The sequence below is a fragment of the Coenobita brevimanus genome, chromosome 50, assembly GCF_032717465.1.
Source record: "Coenobita brevimanus isolate Jiangsu-jjx chromosome 50, ASM3271746v2, whole genome shotgun sequence".
Taxonomy (NCBI): Eukaryota; Metazoa; Arthropoda; class Malacostraca; order Decapoda; family Coenobitidae; genus Coenobita; species Coenobita brevimanus.
This window is the reverse complement of record NC_137003.1, coordinates 3,235,715-3,248,642: the sequence shown is the minus strand read 5'-3', so window position 1 is coordinate 3,248,642 and position 12,928 is coordinate 3,235,715. Positions and strand designations below refer to the sequence as shown.

Genomic DNA, 12,928 nt, shown 5'->3' with positions numbered 1-12,928 from the left:
AGCTTTCTCACCTTTCTCACTGCTCTGGCTCCACGCTTTCCCCACACCACACCTTGTGCACCGTCTTTTTTTTTTTTTTTTTTTTATAACATGGTTTATTGCAGAGTTACATTTGGTGTTGTCAAGGTCTTCAGAGTTACTTACGAAATCTAAGCTAAAGCAACTAGGTTTGAATCTAGTGCTATCTATAGCTAATTGGTAGTAGAAAATTTACATATTGACATATATACATATTGATTATAATTAGTGTTGTCGACACTAGTGCTACCTATAGCTAATAATTATTGTAGTCTCTTGCCGACGCCACCCATCTGTTGACCTCTCGCTTGAAGGCTTGTAGGGAGTCGCTGTGGCCGAAGTCTGTGTTGCTCACCAGTTTGTTCCACAGGCGGCCATATCGGGGTAGGAAGGAGCGGAGGTGGTGTTTCGTCCTGGAGTAGGGGACGTCCACTTGTTGCTGTCTGAATGGGGCTGCTCTGGTAGAGTGTGTGGCCGGTGGTGGCGAAGGGAGTTGCAGGGTCACTAGGTGGCGGGTATTTTGGATGTGAGCCTTGTGCATCACACATAGACCTGCCACATCCCTGCACTCCTGGAGGGGTTGGAAGGGGGCAGGCTGGTGTGGGGCTGCTTTAAGTCGCACCAGTTGTTCAGCTCTGGCCTGGACACGGTCTAGGGTGGTCAGGAGTAGACTGTAGCACCAGTCGAGCAGGGCAGTACTCCCGAGGTGGATGGAAAGCTGATGACAGGGAGTGCTGGAGCTCCCGTTTCATCAGCCCCCAGGACTAGTTTCTGACCATTACCCTTTGCTGAACTTTTTCAGTGTCTCAGTTACACAGAGAGTAGGCCAACATGCTCTCCAGTACAAATTTCTCTAACTGTCTTCACCAAACTACGCGCACAGTACACACTACACTTCCTATTCAAAATTCACCAAAAATGGCGTCGATTCATCAAGCCTCGGAGTCCCCAGGGGGGGAACCATAAAGCCCCCGCCATCTGCCCCTCTCCCGGTGACGACTCGAGGTGCCTGGAACCACTGTCTGACTCTCTTCTTCTTCATTTCTGCAACATTCGCGGCCTTTCATCTAACTTTCACTCTGTTGAGCACCACCTCTCCTCCTTTAAACCTCACCTTCTTTTTCTAACGGAGACTCAGCTGTCTGAGGCAACTGACAGCAAACCCTTTTCTGTATCCTCCTACTTTCTCTATACTCATTTCAAAGCCAAAGGTGGCTGTTGTGTATACATACGCAACAACTTATCTTGCTCTCGTGTTCCTGAACTTGATTCTTCTGAATTCTCCACACTCTGGCTTCGGCTTTCCTGTCATTCTCTGACTAAATATATCTGTGCTGTTTACTTATCCCCTAATTCTACTGACTATCAAAAATTCTTCGACCATCTTACTTCTACGATGGAACACATTCTGTCCATTTCTCCTTTCTCTGAAATCTCCATTCTTGGAGATTTCAATGTTCACCACCACCTTTGGCTCTCCTCTCCTTTCACGGATCCACCTGGTGAACAAGCCTACATCTTTTCTATCCTTAATGACCTAGAGCAGCTTGTACAGCACCCTACCCGTATCCCTGACCGCCTTGCAGAGAGCTCCAACATATTTGACCTCTTCCTCACAACTAATCCTTCTGCTTACTCTGTTAATCTTTTCTCTCCGTTGGGCTCCTCCGATCACAACCTTATTACCTTAACCTGTCCTATCACTCCGGTACGGCCTGTGGACCCTCCAGGGAAACGTCGTCTGTGGCATTTTGGAGCCGCGGACTGGGAGGCCCTCAGGCAGTACTTCTTTGATTTTCCCTGGAGTGATTATTGCTTCCATGGCCATGAGCCATCTGAGTATGCCTTGCGCATTACGGAGGTTATTCTCTCGGGCATGGAAGCATACATTCCTTTCTCATATCCTTTGACTAACGCAAGAAAGCCTTGGTTTAATCACGCTTGTTCTAATGCTGTCCGCAACAAGGAGAAGGCCTACAAAAGGTACCGGAGCCAACCCACCCCTGAATCACATCAACTTTACGTTTCTGCCCGGAATCGTGCTAAGTCTGTTCTTCGCTCTACTAAAAATAATTTCATCCATACTAAATGCTCTCAACTCTCCAACTCGAATTCTTCCCGCTCCTTCTGGCACCTTGCCAAAAATCTTTCTAACAACTTTACCTCATCATCCTTCCCTACTCTTTTCTACTCTGATGGTTCTGTTGCTATTTCTTCTACTGATAAAGCAGATCTCTTCGCACAGACTTTCTCCTCCAATTCCACCTTAGACGATTCCGGTGCTGTTCCTCCATCACTTCCCCCCTCTGACTTCCTCATGGCTGACATTAAAATTTCTTCATTGGATGTATTTTCTGCCATCACTGGCCTCAGTACTAACAAGGCATATGGGCCTGATGGGGTCCCTCCTGTTGTTCTCAAGAACTGTGCTTCTGTGCTTACACCCTGCCTAGGCAAACTCTTTCGCCTTTGTCTGTCAACTTGTACCTTTCCTTCTTGCTGGAAGTTTGCTCTCATTCAGCCAGTCCCAAAGAAGGGTGACCACTCCCAACCCTCCAACTATCTTCCAATTGCTTTAACGTCCTGTATTTCAAAAGTTTTCGAGTCAATTCTTAATAGAAAAATTTTAAGGCATCTTTCCTATGACAACCTTCTTTCCGATCGTCAGTATGGGTTCCGTCAGGGACGCTCCACTGGCGATCTTCTCACCTACATTTCAGACTCCTGGTCATCCTCCTTTCGGGACTTTGGCAAAAGCTTTGTCATTGCACTTGACATCTCAAAGGCTTTCGATCGAGTCTGGCATAAATCTTTAATTTCCAAACTGCCCTCCTACGGTTTCTATCCTTCTATCTGTGCCTTCATCGCTAGCTTCCTTTCTGGTCGTTCTATAGCCGCTGTTGTAGACGGCCATCGTTCTTCTCCTAGATCTATCAACAGTAGTGTTCCTCAGGGCTCTGTCCTATCACCAGCTCTCTTCCTTTTATTCATCAATGATCTTCTAAGCTGTACATCTAACCCTATCCACTCATACGCTGATGACTCCACCCTTCACCTTTCCATTCAGTTCCCGCAACGCCCATCTCAACAGTTACTTCAACAAACAAGGGATGAGGCTATGGCACACCTAATGTCTGACTTGGCTCGTATCTCTGACTGGGGTAAAAATAATATGGTTGTCTTTACTGCATCTAAGACTCAGTTCTTACACCTATCAACCCGACAAAATCTTCCACAGGTATACCCACTAATGTTTAATAATATTCAGCTTAATCCTGCATCATCCTTGAACATGCTTGGGGTTTCATTTACTCGGGACTTATCTTGGAAAGATCATATTACATCTCTTGTAAAATCTGCTTCCAAGAGATTGAGTGTGCTAAGCCGACTCCGCTCTTTCTTTACCCCTGCACAATTGTTGACTCTATACAGGGGTTTTATCCGCCCCTGTGTGGAGTACAACTCTCATGTGTGGGGAGGCTCCCCACATACAGCTCTTCTCAATTGGGTGGAGTCAAAGCTTTTCGTCTCATTAACTCTCCTCCTCTTACTGACTCCCTTCAACCTCTTGTCTCTTCGCCGCACTGTTGCATCTTTATCTCTTTTCTATCGCTACTTTAATGGTCACTGCTCCTCTGAACTGTCTGCTTGCATTCCTCCACCACTACGACGGGCGCGTAGCACCCGTCTGGCAGCAAACTCTCATCCCTTTTCTGTCCAACTCTCTAATGCAAGAGTTAAACGTTACTCCCAGTCTTTCATTTATGCAACAGGTCAGCTCTGGAACTGTCTCCTTCTGTCTGTATTTCCTGCTGCCTATGATCTCCAGTCTTTCAAACGCCGTGTGTCCAGGCATCTCAAAATGATCGGATCTTGAATTTGACTCTCTATTGTATTTTGTTTTTCTCTTGGATGGAACTGTTACTGCGGGCTCAAGGCCTTTGGTTCCTTCTTCCTCATAAAAAAAAAAAAAAAAAAAAAAAAAAAGGTAAGAGGGAGGGCATGAAGATCAGGCAAGTGGAGAATACTCCATGACCACTCGTACTTGTGCCTTGTAAAGCACCTCCACTCCCTTGGTGTCCAGCAGGTGAGATATTCGGCGGACACAGTTCAGTCTCCAGGCTGCATTCTTGGCCACTTTCCTGGCATGGGTGGTGAACGAGAGGCTCTCATCATACTCTACTCCGAGGATGTTGATAGACTCCTGTAGGGGAAGCTTTCTTCCTTCTAGCTGTACATCCGGTGGGGGCAAGTCAGCTAGGTCCTGCCTGCGGGAAATAATCATGAGCTGTGTCTTGTCAGGGGCCAGGGTGACTTGCCATCACTTGCTCCAAGACACAATGTTCTTTAGTGCTTGGTTGATGCGGTAGACTGTGTCCTGCCACTCATTTCTGTCACAGGAGAATGACAGAGTGCAGTCATCCGCATATGCTTTAGCCTCTGGGATGAGTTGGAGGATGTCATTGAAGTATACGTTCCAGTGGAGAGGCCCGAGTATACTGCCTTGGGGAACACCAGCCATTATGGGGAATTGGTTGGATGTGTGGCCGTTTACAACCGTTCTGAGGGTCCTACAACTGAGGTAATCCTGAATGAGGTTCAGGAGGGCACCGCGCACACCCAGGCTCCCCAGTTTGGCGATGATGCCTTGGTGCCACACCCTGTCAAAGGCTCCAGCTATGTCTAGAGCTACAACGAAGGTGTCCAATCCTCTGTCAAGAGAGTGATTCCAAGCAGCGGACTGAAGGAGGAGGAGGTCAGCAGCCGACTTCCCCTTCCTGAAGCCAAACTGCTTGGTGTTGAGGAGATGGTGGGAATCCAGGAAGCTGGTGATCTTGCTGGCAAAGAATGACTCCATTACCTTTCGAACGATGGAGAGAAGGGATATTGGTCTGTAGTTCTTTGGGTCACTTATGCTATTTTTCTTGTGTACTGCCACCACCCTATCTTCTTTCCACTGCATTGGCCACTTGCATGAGGAGAGGCAGTTGTTGAAGATGATGGTGAGGGGTGGGGCCAGCTGTGCAGCACATCTCTTGAGGACATGAGGACTGATGTTGTCAGGCCCGAGTGCCTTTTTGAGATCCAGCAGGAGCAGCTGTTTCTTGACCTCCTCAGTGGTGATGGAAAAATTCTCCAGTGAGGCATTGGTGAGAGGAGGAATCTTAGGGGGAGGCAGTGTGGGATCCGGTACAGACATTTTGGAGGAGAAGTGAGCAGCTAATAGTTGGGCCTTGTTGGTGGCACGGGTGGCTATGCTTCCATCAGGCCTGGTGAGCGGTGGGATGGTGTTGTCAGCAACCAGGCCCTGATGCTGTTGAACCCCACTCCACCACTCTTTGCTGCTTATATTCCGAACACTGAGTTTAGTTTTTACAGCTTCTCTCCAGCGTTGTATGGCTTGTTTTTGGACCCGTCTCATGTTCTTGCAGGCTTCTTTGTGGGCATTTTTGTTCTGTGAGGGGTGAGAGGGTGAGACTTGTACCTCGTCCAGGCCCTGCTCTTGGCATCAGCAGCAGTCCGACACTGAAAGCCAAACCATGGCTGATCCCGAGGTTTGGTTTTGTATTCTTGGCTAGGTATGAATTTCCTCTGTAGGGATAGTAGGACGTTGTTGAAGACGTCTACTTGTGAATCGACGTCACTATGGAGTAATAACGTCCACTCCATTGAGTCCAGCTCCCCTATGAGGCTGCCCCACTCTCCTCGAGCCCACAGCCAGTTGATTCGAGGCACAGGCACGTCCCACTCAACTGAGGTCCTGATAGTGGTGAGGATCGCTGAGTGGTCTGATGATCCCACCATTCCCAAGGGGCCACAGGTGATCGCTTCCTCTGGAAGGTCAGAGCTGACTGGGTCCAGGGATGAGCCTGAGATGTGGGTGGGAAAAGTGACATGATTGGTGAGTCCATAATCTGTTAATAGCTCCTGAAATGGTCTCTCTCTCTCTCTCTCTCTCTCTCTCTCTCTCTCTCTCTCTCTCTCTCTCTCTCTCTCTCTCTCTCTCTCACACACACACACACACACACACACACACACACACACACACACACACACACACACAGGAGTGGAGGTGTTAGGACTCCATATTATAATTACAAATCATAATAGATAGATAGATAAATAGATAGATAGAGAGACAGATAGAAGCAGGGAGTCAGATGATGAGAAGGTATTGTGTCTGCGAGAATCGAGCAATGCTAAACATGCTTACACACTCTTAACTCAAGGAATGCTTTATAGGCACACGACAGCGCCTAGTGACCATACACACACATACACACATACCCACACACAGGCTTCTAGAACTTTCCACTCACAAGGAACACACGTGATACGTCTCCTGTTTCACCAGAATTTAGGAAAGAGAGGTCAGAAGGAGACAGGCCATAGAACAGGCAGGTAGTAGGGAGAAGGGCTTAGCAACTTGAAAGGAAAGAGAGGACAGAAAGAAGCTAGCCATACAACAGACAGGTCGCAGGGAGAAGGGCTTAGCAACTTGAGAGAGAGACAGAGAGAGCGAGACAGAGAGATAGGTAGCGGGACTTTACCCTATACTTCGCTCTGTGTGAGAGACTTTGTTAATATTTCCAAGACAAATAAAAATAGTCCCATACTATTCTTTACCTCTCCTGTCACTACATGACAAATGGGAAAGAAGATTATCTACTTACAAGCTACTCAAATATAACAACCGCTCGCCCACAAGTCTAATATATATAAAACTCCACTACAAGTAACTACAAAGTCTTTTATGACAGAGGTGTTGTGCGAGTCTGCAGGTCATATATAATAAACCTGTTTGTCAGTACTAGTATGTGTTGGCAGTAGTTCAGTGTGTGTACTAGTATGTGTTGGCAGTAGTTCAGTGTGTGTACTAGTATGTGTTGGCAGTAGTTCAATGTGTGTACTAGTATGTGTTGGCAGTAGTTCAGTGTGTGAACTAGTATGTGTTGGCAGTAGTTCAGTGTGTGTACTAGTATGTGTTGGCAGTAGTTGAGTGTGTGAACTAGTATGTGTTGGCAGTAGTTGAGTGTGTGTACTAGTATGTGTTGGCAGTAGTTGAGTGTGTGTACTAGTATGTGTTGGCAGTAGTTGAGTGTGTGTACTAGTATGTGTTGGCGGTAGTTGAGTGTGTGTACTAGTATGTGTTGGCGGTAGTTGAGTGTGTGTACTAGTATGTGTTGGCAGTAGTTGAGTGTGTGTACTAGTATGTGTTGGCAGTAGTTGAGTGTGTGTACTAGTATGTGTTGGCAGTAGTTGAGTGTGTATACTAGTATGTGTTGGCAGTAGTTGAGTGTGTGTACTAGTATGTGTTGGCAGTAGTTGAGTGTGTGTACTAGTATGTGTTGGCAGTAGTTGAGTGTGTGTACTAGTATGTGTTGGCAGGCAGTAGTTGAGTGTGTGTACTAGTATGTGTTGGCAGTAGTTGAGTGTGTGTACTAGTATGTGTTGGCAGTAGTTGAGTGTGTGTACTAGTATGTGTTGGCAGTAGTTGAGTGTGTGTACTAGTATGTGTTGGCAGTAGTTGAGTGTGTGTACTAGTATGTGTTGGCAGTAGTTGAGTGTGTGTACTAGTATGTGTTGGCAGTATTTCAGTGTGTGTACTAGTATGTGTTGGCAGTAGTTCAGTGTGTGTACTAGTATGTGTTGGCAGTAGTTCGGTGTGTGTACTAGTATGTGTTGGCAGTAGTTCAGTGTGTGTACTAGTATGTGTTGGCAGTAATTCAGTGTGTGTACTAGTATGTGTTGGCAGTAGTTCAGTGTGTGGCAGCCGACGTAGCTCATCTTCCTTATTGATCTTTCATTTTACACTTTAACATTATTTTATGTGTTGTTTTTATTGGTGAATGTCATCATAACTGACAGCATTAACATAGGGAATATCGATGGTAATGTGCAGAGTAAATCACCAAGGAAGAGGTGTTACGAGTCTCCAGAACTCCTTATACTACCACCCTCTCATTCATAATAGTGTACCTTGAACACAGGTTTAGTTATTGTCCTTCAGTAATAGTAGTTTACATAGGAACATTTATAATAGCCTACCCTCAACCCAGACTTAGTTATTATCAGTAAATAATACAACTGTGAACATTTATAATAGCCTACCCTCAACCCAGACTTAGTTATTATCAGTAAATAATACAACTATGAACATTTATAATAGCCTACCCTCAACCCAGACTTAGTTATTATCAGTAAATAATACAACTGTGAACATTTATAATAGCCTACCCTCAACCCAGACTTAGTTATTATCAGTAAATAATACAACTATGAACATTTATAATAGCCTACCCTCAACCCAGACTTAGTTATTATCAGTAAATAATACAACTATGAACATTTATAATAGCCTACCCTCAACCCAGACTTAGTTATTATCAGTAAATAATACAACTATGAACATTTATAATAGCCTACCCTCAACCCAGACTTAGTTGTTATCAGTAAATAATACAACTATGAACATTTATAATAGCCTACCCTCAACCCAGACTTAGTTATTATCAGTAAATAATACAACTATGAACATTTATAATAGCCTACCCTCAACCCAGACTTAGTTATTATCAGTAAATAATACAACTATAAACATTTATAATAGCCTACCCTCAACCCAGACTTAGTTATTATCAGTGACTAATACTACTACACATGTAAACATTGCCGATATTCAACCCTCAAGCCAGACGTAGTTATTACAAGTGAATAAACACGAATATATATGAAAATGGCCAGTGTTTTGGGATGGATAATATCGACCTTAACATTTGCATGGGTGAAGGCGTTAAGTAGCAGGTTGGTGGGAAATAAGTACATTTATATGGATATACTGTATGCTGGCGTGGCGGAGATTTTAACACGACAAAGGCAACAGCATTTTTTTATTTTTTTGTTGAGAAATGTTTTTTCTGATAATAGATACCATTTACGTACATGGATTTCAAAATAATGATTACCGAATGTATAAGAGAGAGAGAGAGAAATATTTCTCTCTCTCTCTCTCTCTCTCTCTGCCTATCTGTCTATCTATCTATCTATCTATCTATATGTCTGTCTGTCTGTCGTACTGAAGTATAGGATGGTACAGTTTTCCGTGTCACACTATTCCATGTCAGTTGCATGTCCTGAGTGTCGTGTCAGTTTAATCCACTCAGGTGTCTATAAGTAAACCTCAGTTGCAGCCAAGGCCGTATTATAAGTGGCTTTGGAGATAATCCACTCCGGTGTCTATCAGTAAACCTCAGTTGTACCCAAGGCCGTATTATGAGTGGCTTTGGGGATGTCGTAACACCTCTTCCTTAGTGATTTATTCTGCACATTACACGTCAATATCCTCCTGTATCATACTGGTGCCAGCAGTGTACATATTAACACGATCAAAGTAGCCTACATGTGAATGGTGATGTATAATATGCACAAAAATGAAGAAGAAAATAAGAGGAAAGCAAAAAGAAAACAAGAAAGAGGAGGAGAAGAAGATGATGATGATGGTGGTAAAATTGACGATGATGATGACGACGACGACGACGATGTTGATAATGACGATGATGACGACGACGATGATAATGGTGGTGGTGGCGATGAAGAACAGGATGATGATGATGATGATGATGCTATTGACGATTACGATGAAGAAGGAGGAGGAGGAGGAGGAGAAAATAAAGTATCAAAGTCAGAGTTGTCCCAAAGCTTGGTATGGCAGCCACAATACTTGCTACAGGTCATACAGTGTCTTATAATGTTTCCCTTGCATTTCACATCATATTGTTCAGGTTCGTTCCAGGCCTCAGTTTCCCTCACTTTCGTTCACCGTCACTCTTCAGATTTTCCCTTACAGTTTCGTCCAGTACACAGCCTTTCCATATTGTTCCGTGTTCTTTCGCTCTTCTTCGTACGGAATGGGTAAGGTACTGTTGGGTTACGTTCCGCTCCGTACCATTAATCATCGTTCCATCAAGTTCCGTATCGTTCCGCTCTGTTCCATATAATTTCGTTCCGCTCCGCATCATTCCATTCCGCTCCGTATCATTCTGTTCCGTTCCGTTTCGTTCCTTCAGCTCTGTACCATTTCATTCCTCGCCGTATCATCCTTTCCATTTGGTCGCGTCCCGTTTCGTTCCATTTAACACTACACGACCGCTGGACCTTTGGAGAGAGAGAGAGAGAGAGAGAGAGAGAGGACAAGATTCACTCTCCCAGTCCTTAATATTCTTTCTCTCTTCCTTATATGATTCTCTCTCTCTCTCTCTCTCTCTCACACACACACACACACACACACACACACACACACACATTGCACCGATTCGACTCTTCATCTTATTCTCGGTCTCCTTCTCCTCCTTTTCCATCCAATATATCTCAGATGCACCATAACTTTGCTTTCTCATGCAGTCTCTTTCACATTACAACAATCCATCTCTCCATCTCATCCTCGGTCTTCCTCTCCTCCTTCTTCTTCCAGTATATCTCAAATGCGCCATAATTACAGTCACATTCAAACTCCAGCCATCCAATTTTTGCGAGGCAGTCATTTTTGGCAGCAGGACGGCATCGTCAGCGAAATTGTCACCAGATTTGATCCAACACAACCAGTGTACATTTGCAGCGTCATAACTCTCTTGCCCAACACGCCATTGGCCGTATTTATAAACTGTGCCCAAACTAAGGTGTGCACAAGGCTGATACTTCAAGATTTATCTCTACTTGTGCACAAATATTTGTACTGCATCACCAAATTGCAGTGGATATTGCAGTGAAAGTACTAAGGTGTGCACAAGGCTGATACTTCAGGATTTTTCTCTACTTGTGCACAAATATTTGTACTGCGTCACCAAGTGTGAGTGGATATTGCAGTGAAAGTACCCAGACAAACAGTGATGCCTGAAAATAATTAAATGCTGTCAGTACTTTTGCAAAAATTGATTATTACATTCAGTACGGTAATGCAATTTTACCCCCATTAGGAGATATTATCCTTCTTTGTTTACGTAGAGGGGTTTGTCATACCCTTCATTAACACCTTCACTGCATAAATAAAATTGATAGTGTAAATTGTAGTAGGTGGGGGCGCTCACCATCCACTCTCTCGATGTAGTGCTGCTGTCGGGTGTCTGCCCTTTCCTCTCCTCAATCTGTCTTTCCTTCCATCCTTTTGTGTCTTCCTTTCCTTCATTAAGTCCTTGTCCTTCTACCTACGGGTAACTTTACACTCCCTCTTCTGTCTTTCTTTCCTTCATTCTTTCCTCTTCCTTCTGCCTGTGGGTGACTCTACACTGAGTGACAAGCCGAATGGTTTTCTGTACACCAGGAAACCATTTACTACACGGGGTGGTAACCATGTAACCAAATTTTGGGCCTGATAGTTTAGTGGGTAATTACTGTGCTCCAGTCGGATTGAGCCGGTGAAGGTTTATATCCAAGGGGTAGTAGTAGTAGTCGTTCCCTAGGCAGTCTGGCCGAACAGCCCCGAGTCCCTTAGGAAGGCCATGGCCGGGACCGGGCTTTCCCACAGAGCTCTTAAAGAGTGTGTGTTGTGTTGTTGGCGTAGGTGATTGTGTGCAATGCAGTCTTCCATAATGTGCTTAATAGTATGGGGTGCTGTGTTGCATCCTGGACAGGCATCAGCGACGGAGTCATCCAGCCTCTTTTGGTAGCTTAAGAGGGCTGGATGGTGCCCACATCTCGGCCTGGCCAGGTGGACCCTGTCCTCACGAGGAAGATAGGATTCAGAAGGGTGGATGTCAGGAGGCCAGCTGTGTGTTGTCTTTAAGTGACTGAATGGAGCGGCGAGTGATCTGAGTGTGGATATGCTTCAGGAAGCTGGTCTGAGGTGGGCGAGGGAGTAGAGATGACAGTATTTGCGTATGGTATCGTGTGCTGGGTGGTATTTTGATGTTCCTTGGTGTGGGTGGATGTGCTGCCATGTAATATAGTGGATGTTGTGGGTTTGTGGAGGCTGCAGCAAGAAACTTGGTGCCTCTCATGTCTAGGTGATCCTTGACTTTGAGGACTTTGGTTTCTTGATGTAGGTGGTCTGTGGATGTAGTAGGTGTGCAGCCTGTGATTACTTTTAGGGACTTGTTCTGTATGGTCTGTAGAGTGTTGTAGTGTGTTTTAGTGAGGTTTGAAGCCCAGGCAGGGCTTGCATAATTCATCACTGAACGTATGTATTGTTTGTATACTGTGGTGGTGGTTTCTTTGTTGTGTCCGAATGTTGTATGGGCAAGTGACCTCAAAGCATTGAGTCTTGGTGTTATTTTACTTTTAATGTTTGTGATGTGTTTAAATGACATTGACGTATTGTATGTTACACCAAGGATTTTGTGTGTGTGTGTGTGTGTGTGTGTGTGTGTGTGTGTGTGTGTGTGTGTGTGTGTGTGTGTGTGTGTGTGGTAGGGGTGTGTTGTTTATGGTGAGGTGTTGTTTATGGTGAGGTGTGGGATATGACTGAGTTCTGCTGTCCAGTTTGTGAGAAGGGTCACTGTAGATTTGGCTGGGGCTGTTTTGAGCCTGTTTGTGGTGAACCATTTGTGTAGTGTGTTGAGGTAAGGTTGAATGATGTGTGCAGCTGTGTTTGCGTTTTGGTGCGTACATGTAAGTGTTATATCATCTGCATAGGAAGCTATGTGTGTCTGTGATGTGTGGGGTGTGGGTACGTCGTGCATGTATAGGTTAAAGAGTGTAGGGGACAAAACAGATCCTTGGGGGACGCCGTTTGTGAAATTTCTGATGTTAGAAGACTGACCGGCAAGTGTTACGTGTGCACATCTGCCTGCTAAGTAGTTTGCCAGCCATCTTTTTGTGTTATTGTGCATGTTTGTGTTGAGTATTTTGTTTGTGAGGTTGTGGCGGGGGATGGCATCAAAAGCTTTGCTAATGTCTAGTGTGATTAGGAGTGTTC

At 44.9% G+C, this 12,928-nt stretch overlaps 1 protein-coding gene across 1 annotated transcript; it reads right to left on the bottom strand.

Annotated features, from left to right (window-relative positions):
- Positions 1–274: 274 nt before the first annotated feature.
- Positions 275–4,303, bottom strand: LOC145399856 (uncharacterized). Its single transcript, XM_080272436.1, has 2 exons — positions 4,064–4,303; positions 275–658 (listed from the first exon to the last, which is right to left on the bottom strand). The coding sequence occupies exons 1-2, from the start codon at positions 4,301–4,303 to the stop codon at positions 275–277; spliced, it is 624 nt and encodes a 207-aa protein (XP_080128562.1).
- Between the last annotated feature and the right edge of the window lie 8,625 nt (positions 4,304–12,928).

Excerpts from the sequence above, each read along its gene's own strand:
- LOC145399856 (XM_080272436.1), bottom strand. The coding sequence starts at position 4,303 with ATGATTATTTCCCGCAGGCAGGACCTAGCTGACTTGCCCCCACCGGAT. Across the intron at positions 659-4,063 it reads AGGTGCTTTACAAGGCACAA|GCCAGAGCTGAACAACTGGT; the intron begins GTACGAGTGGTC and ends GACCGTGTCCAG.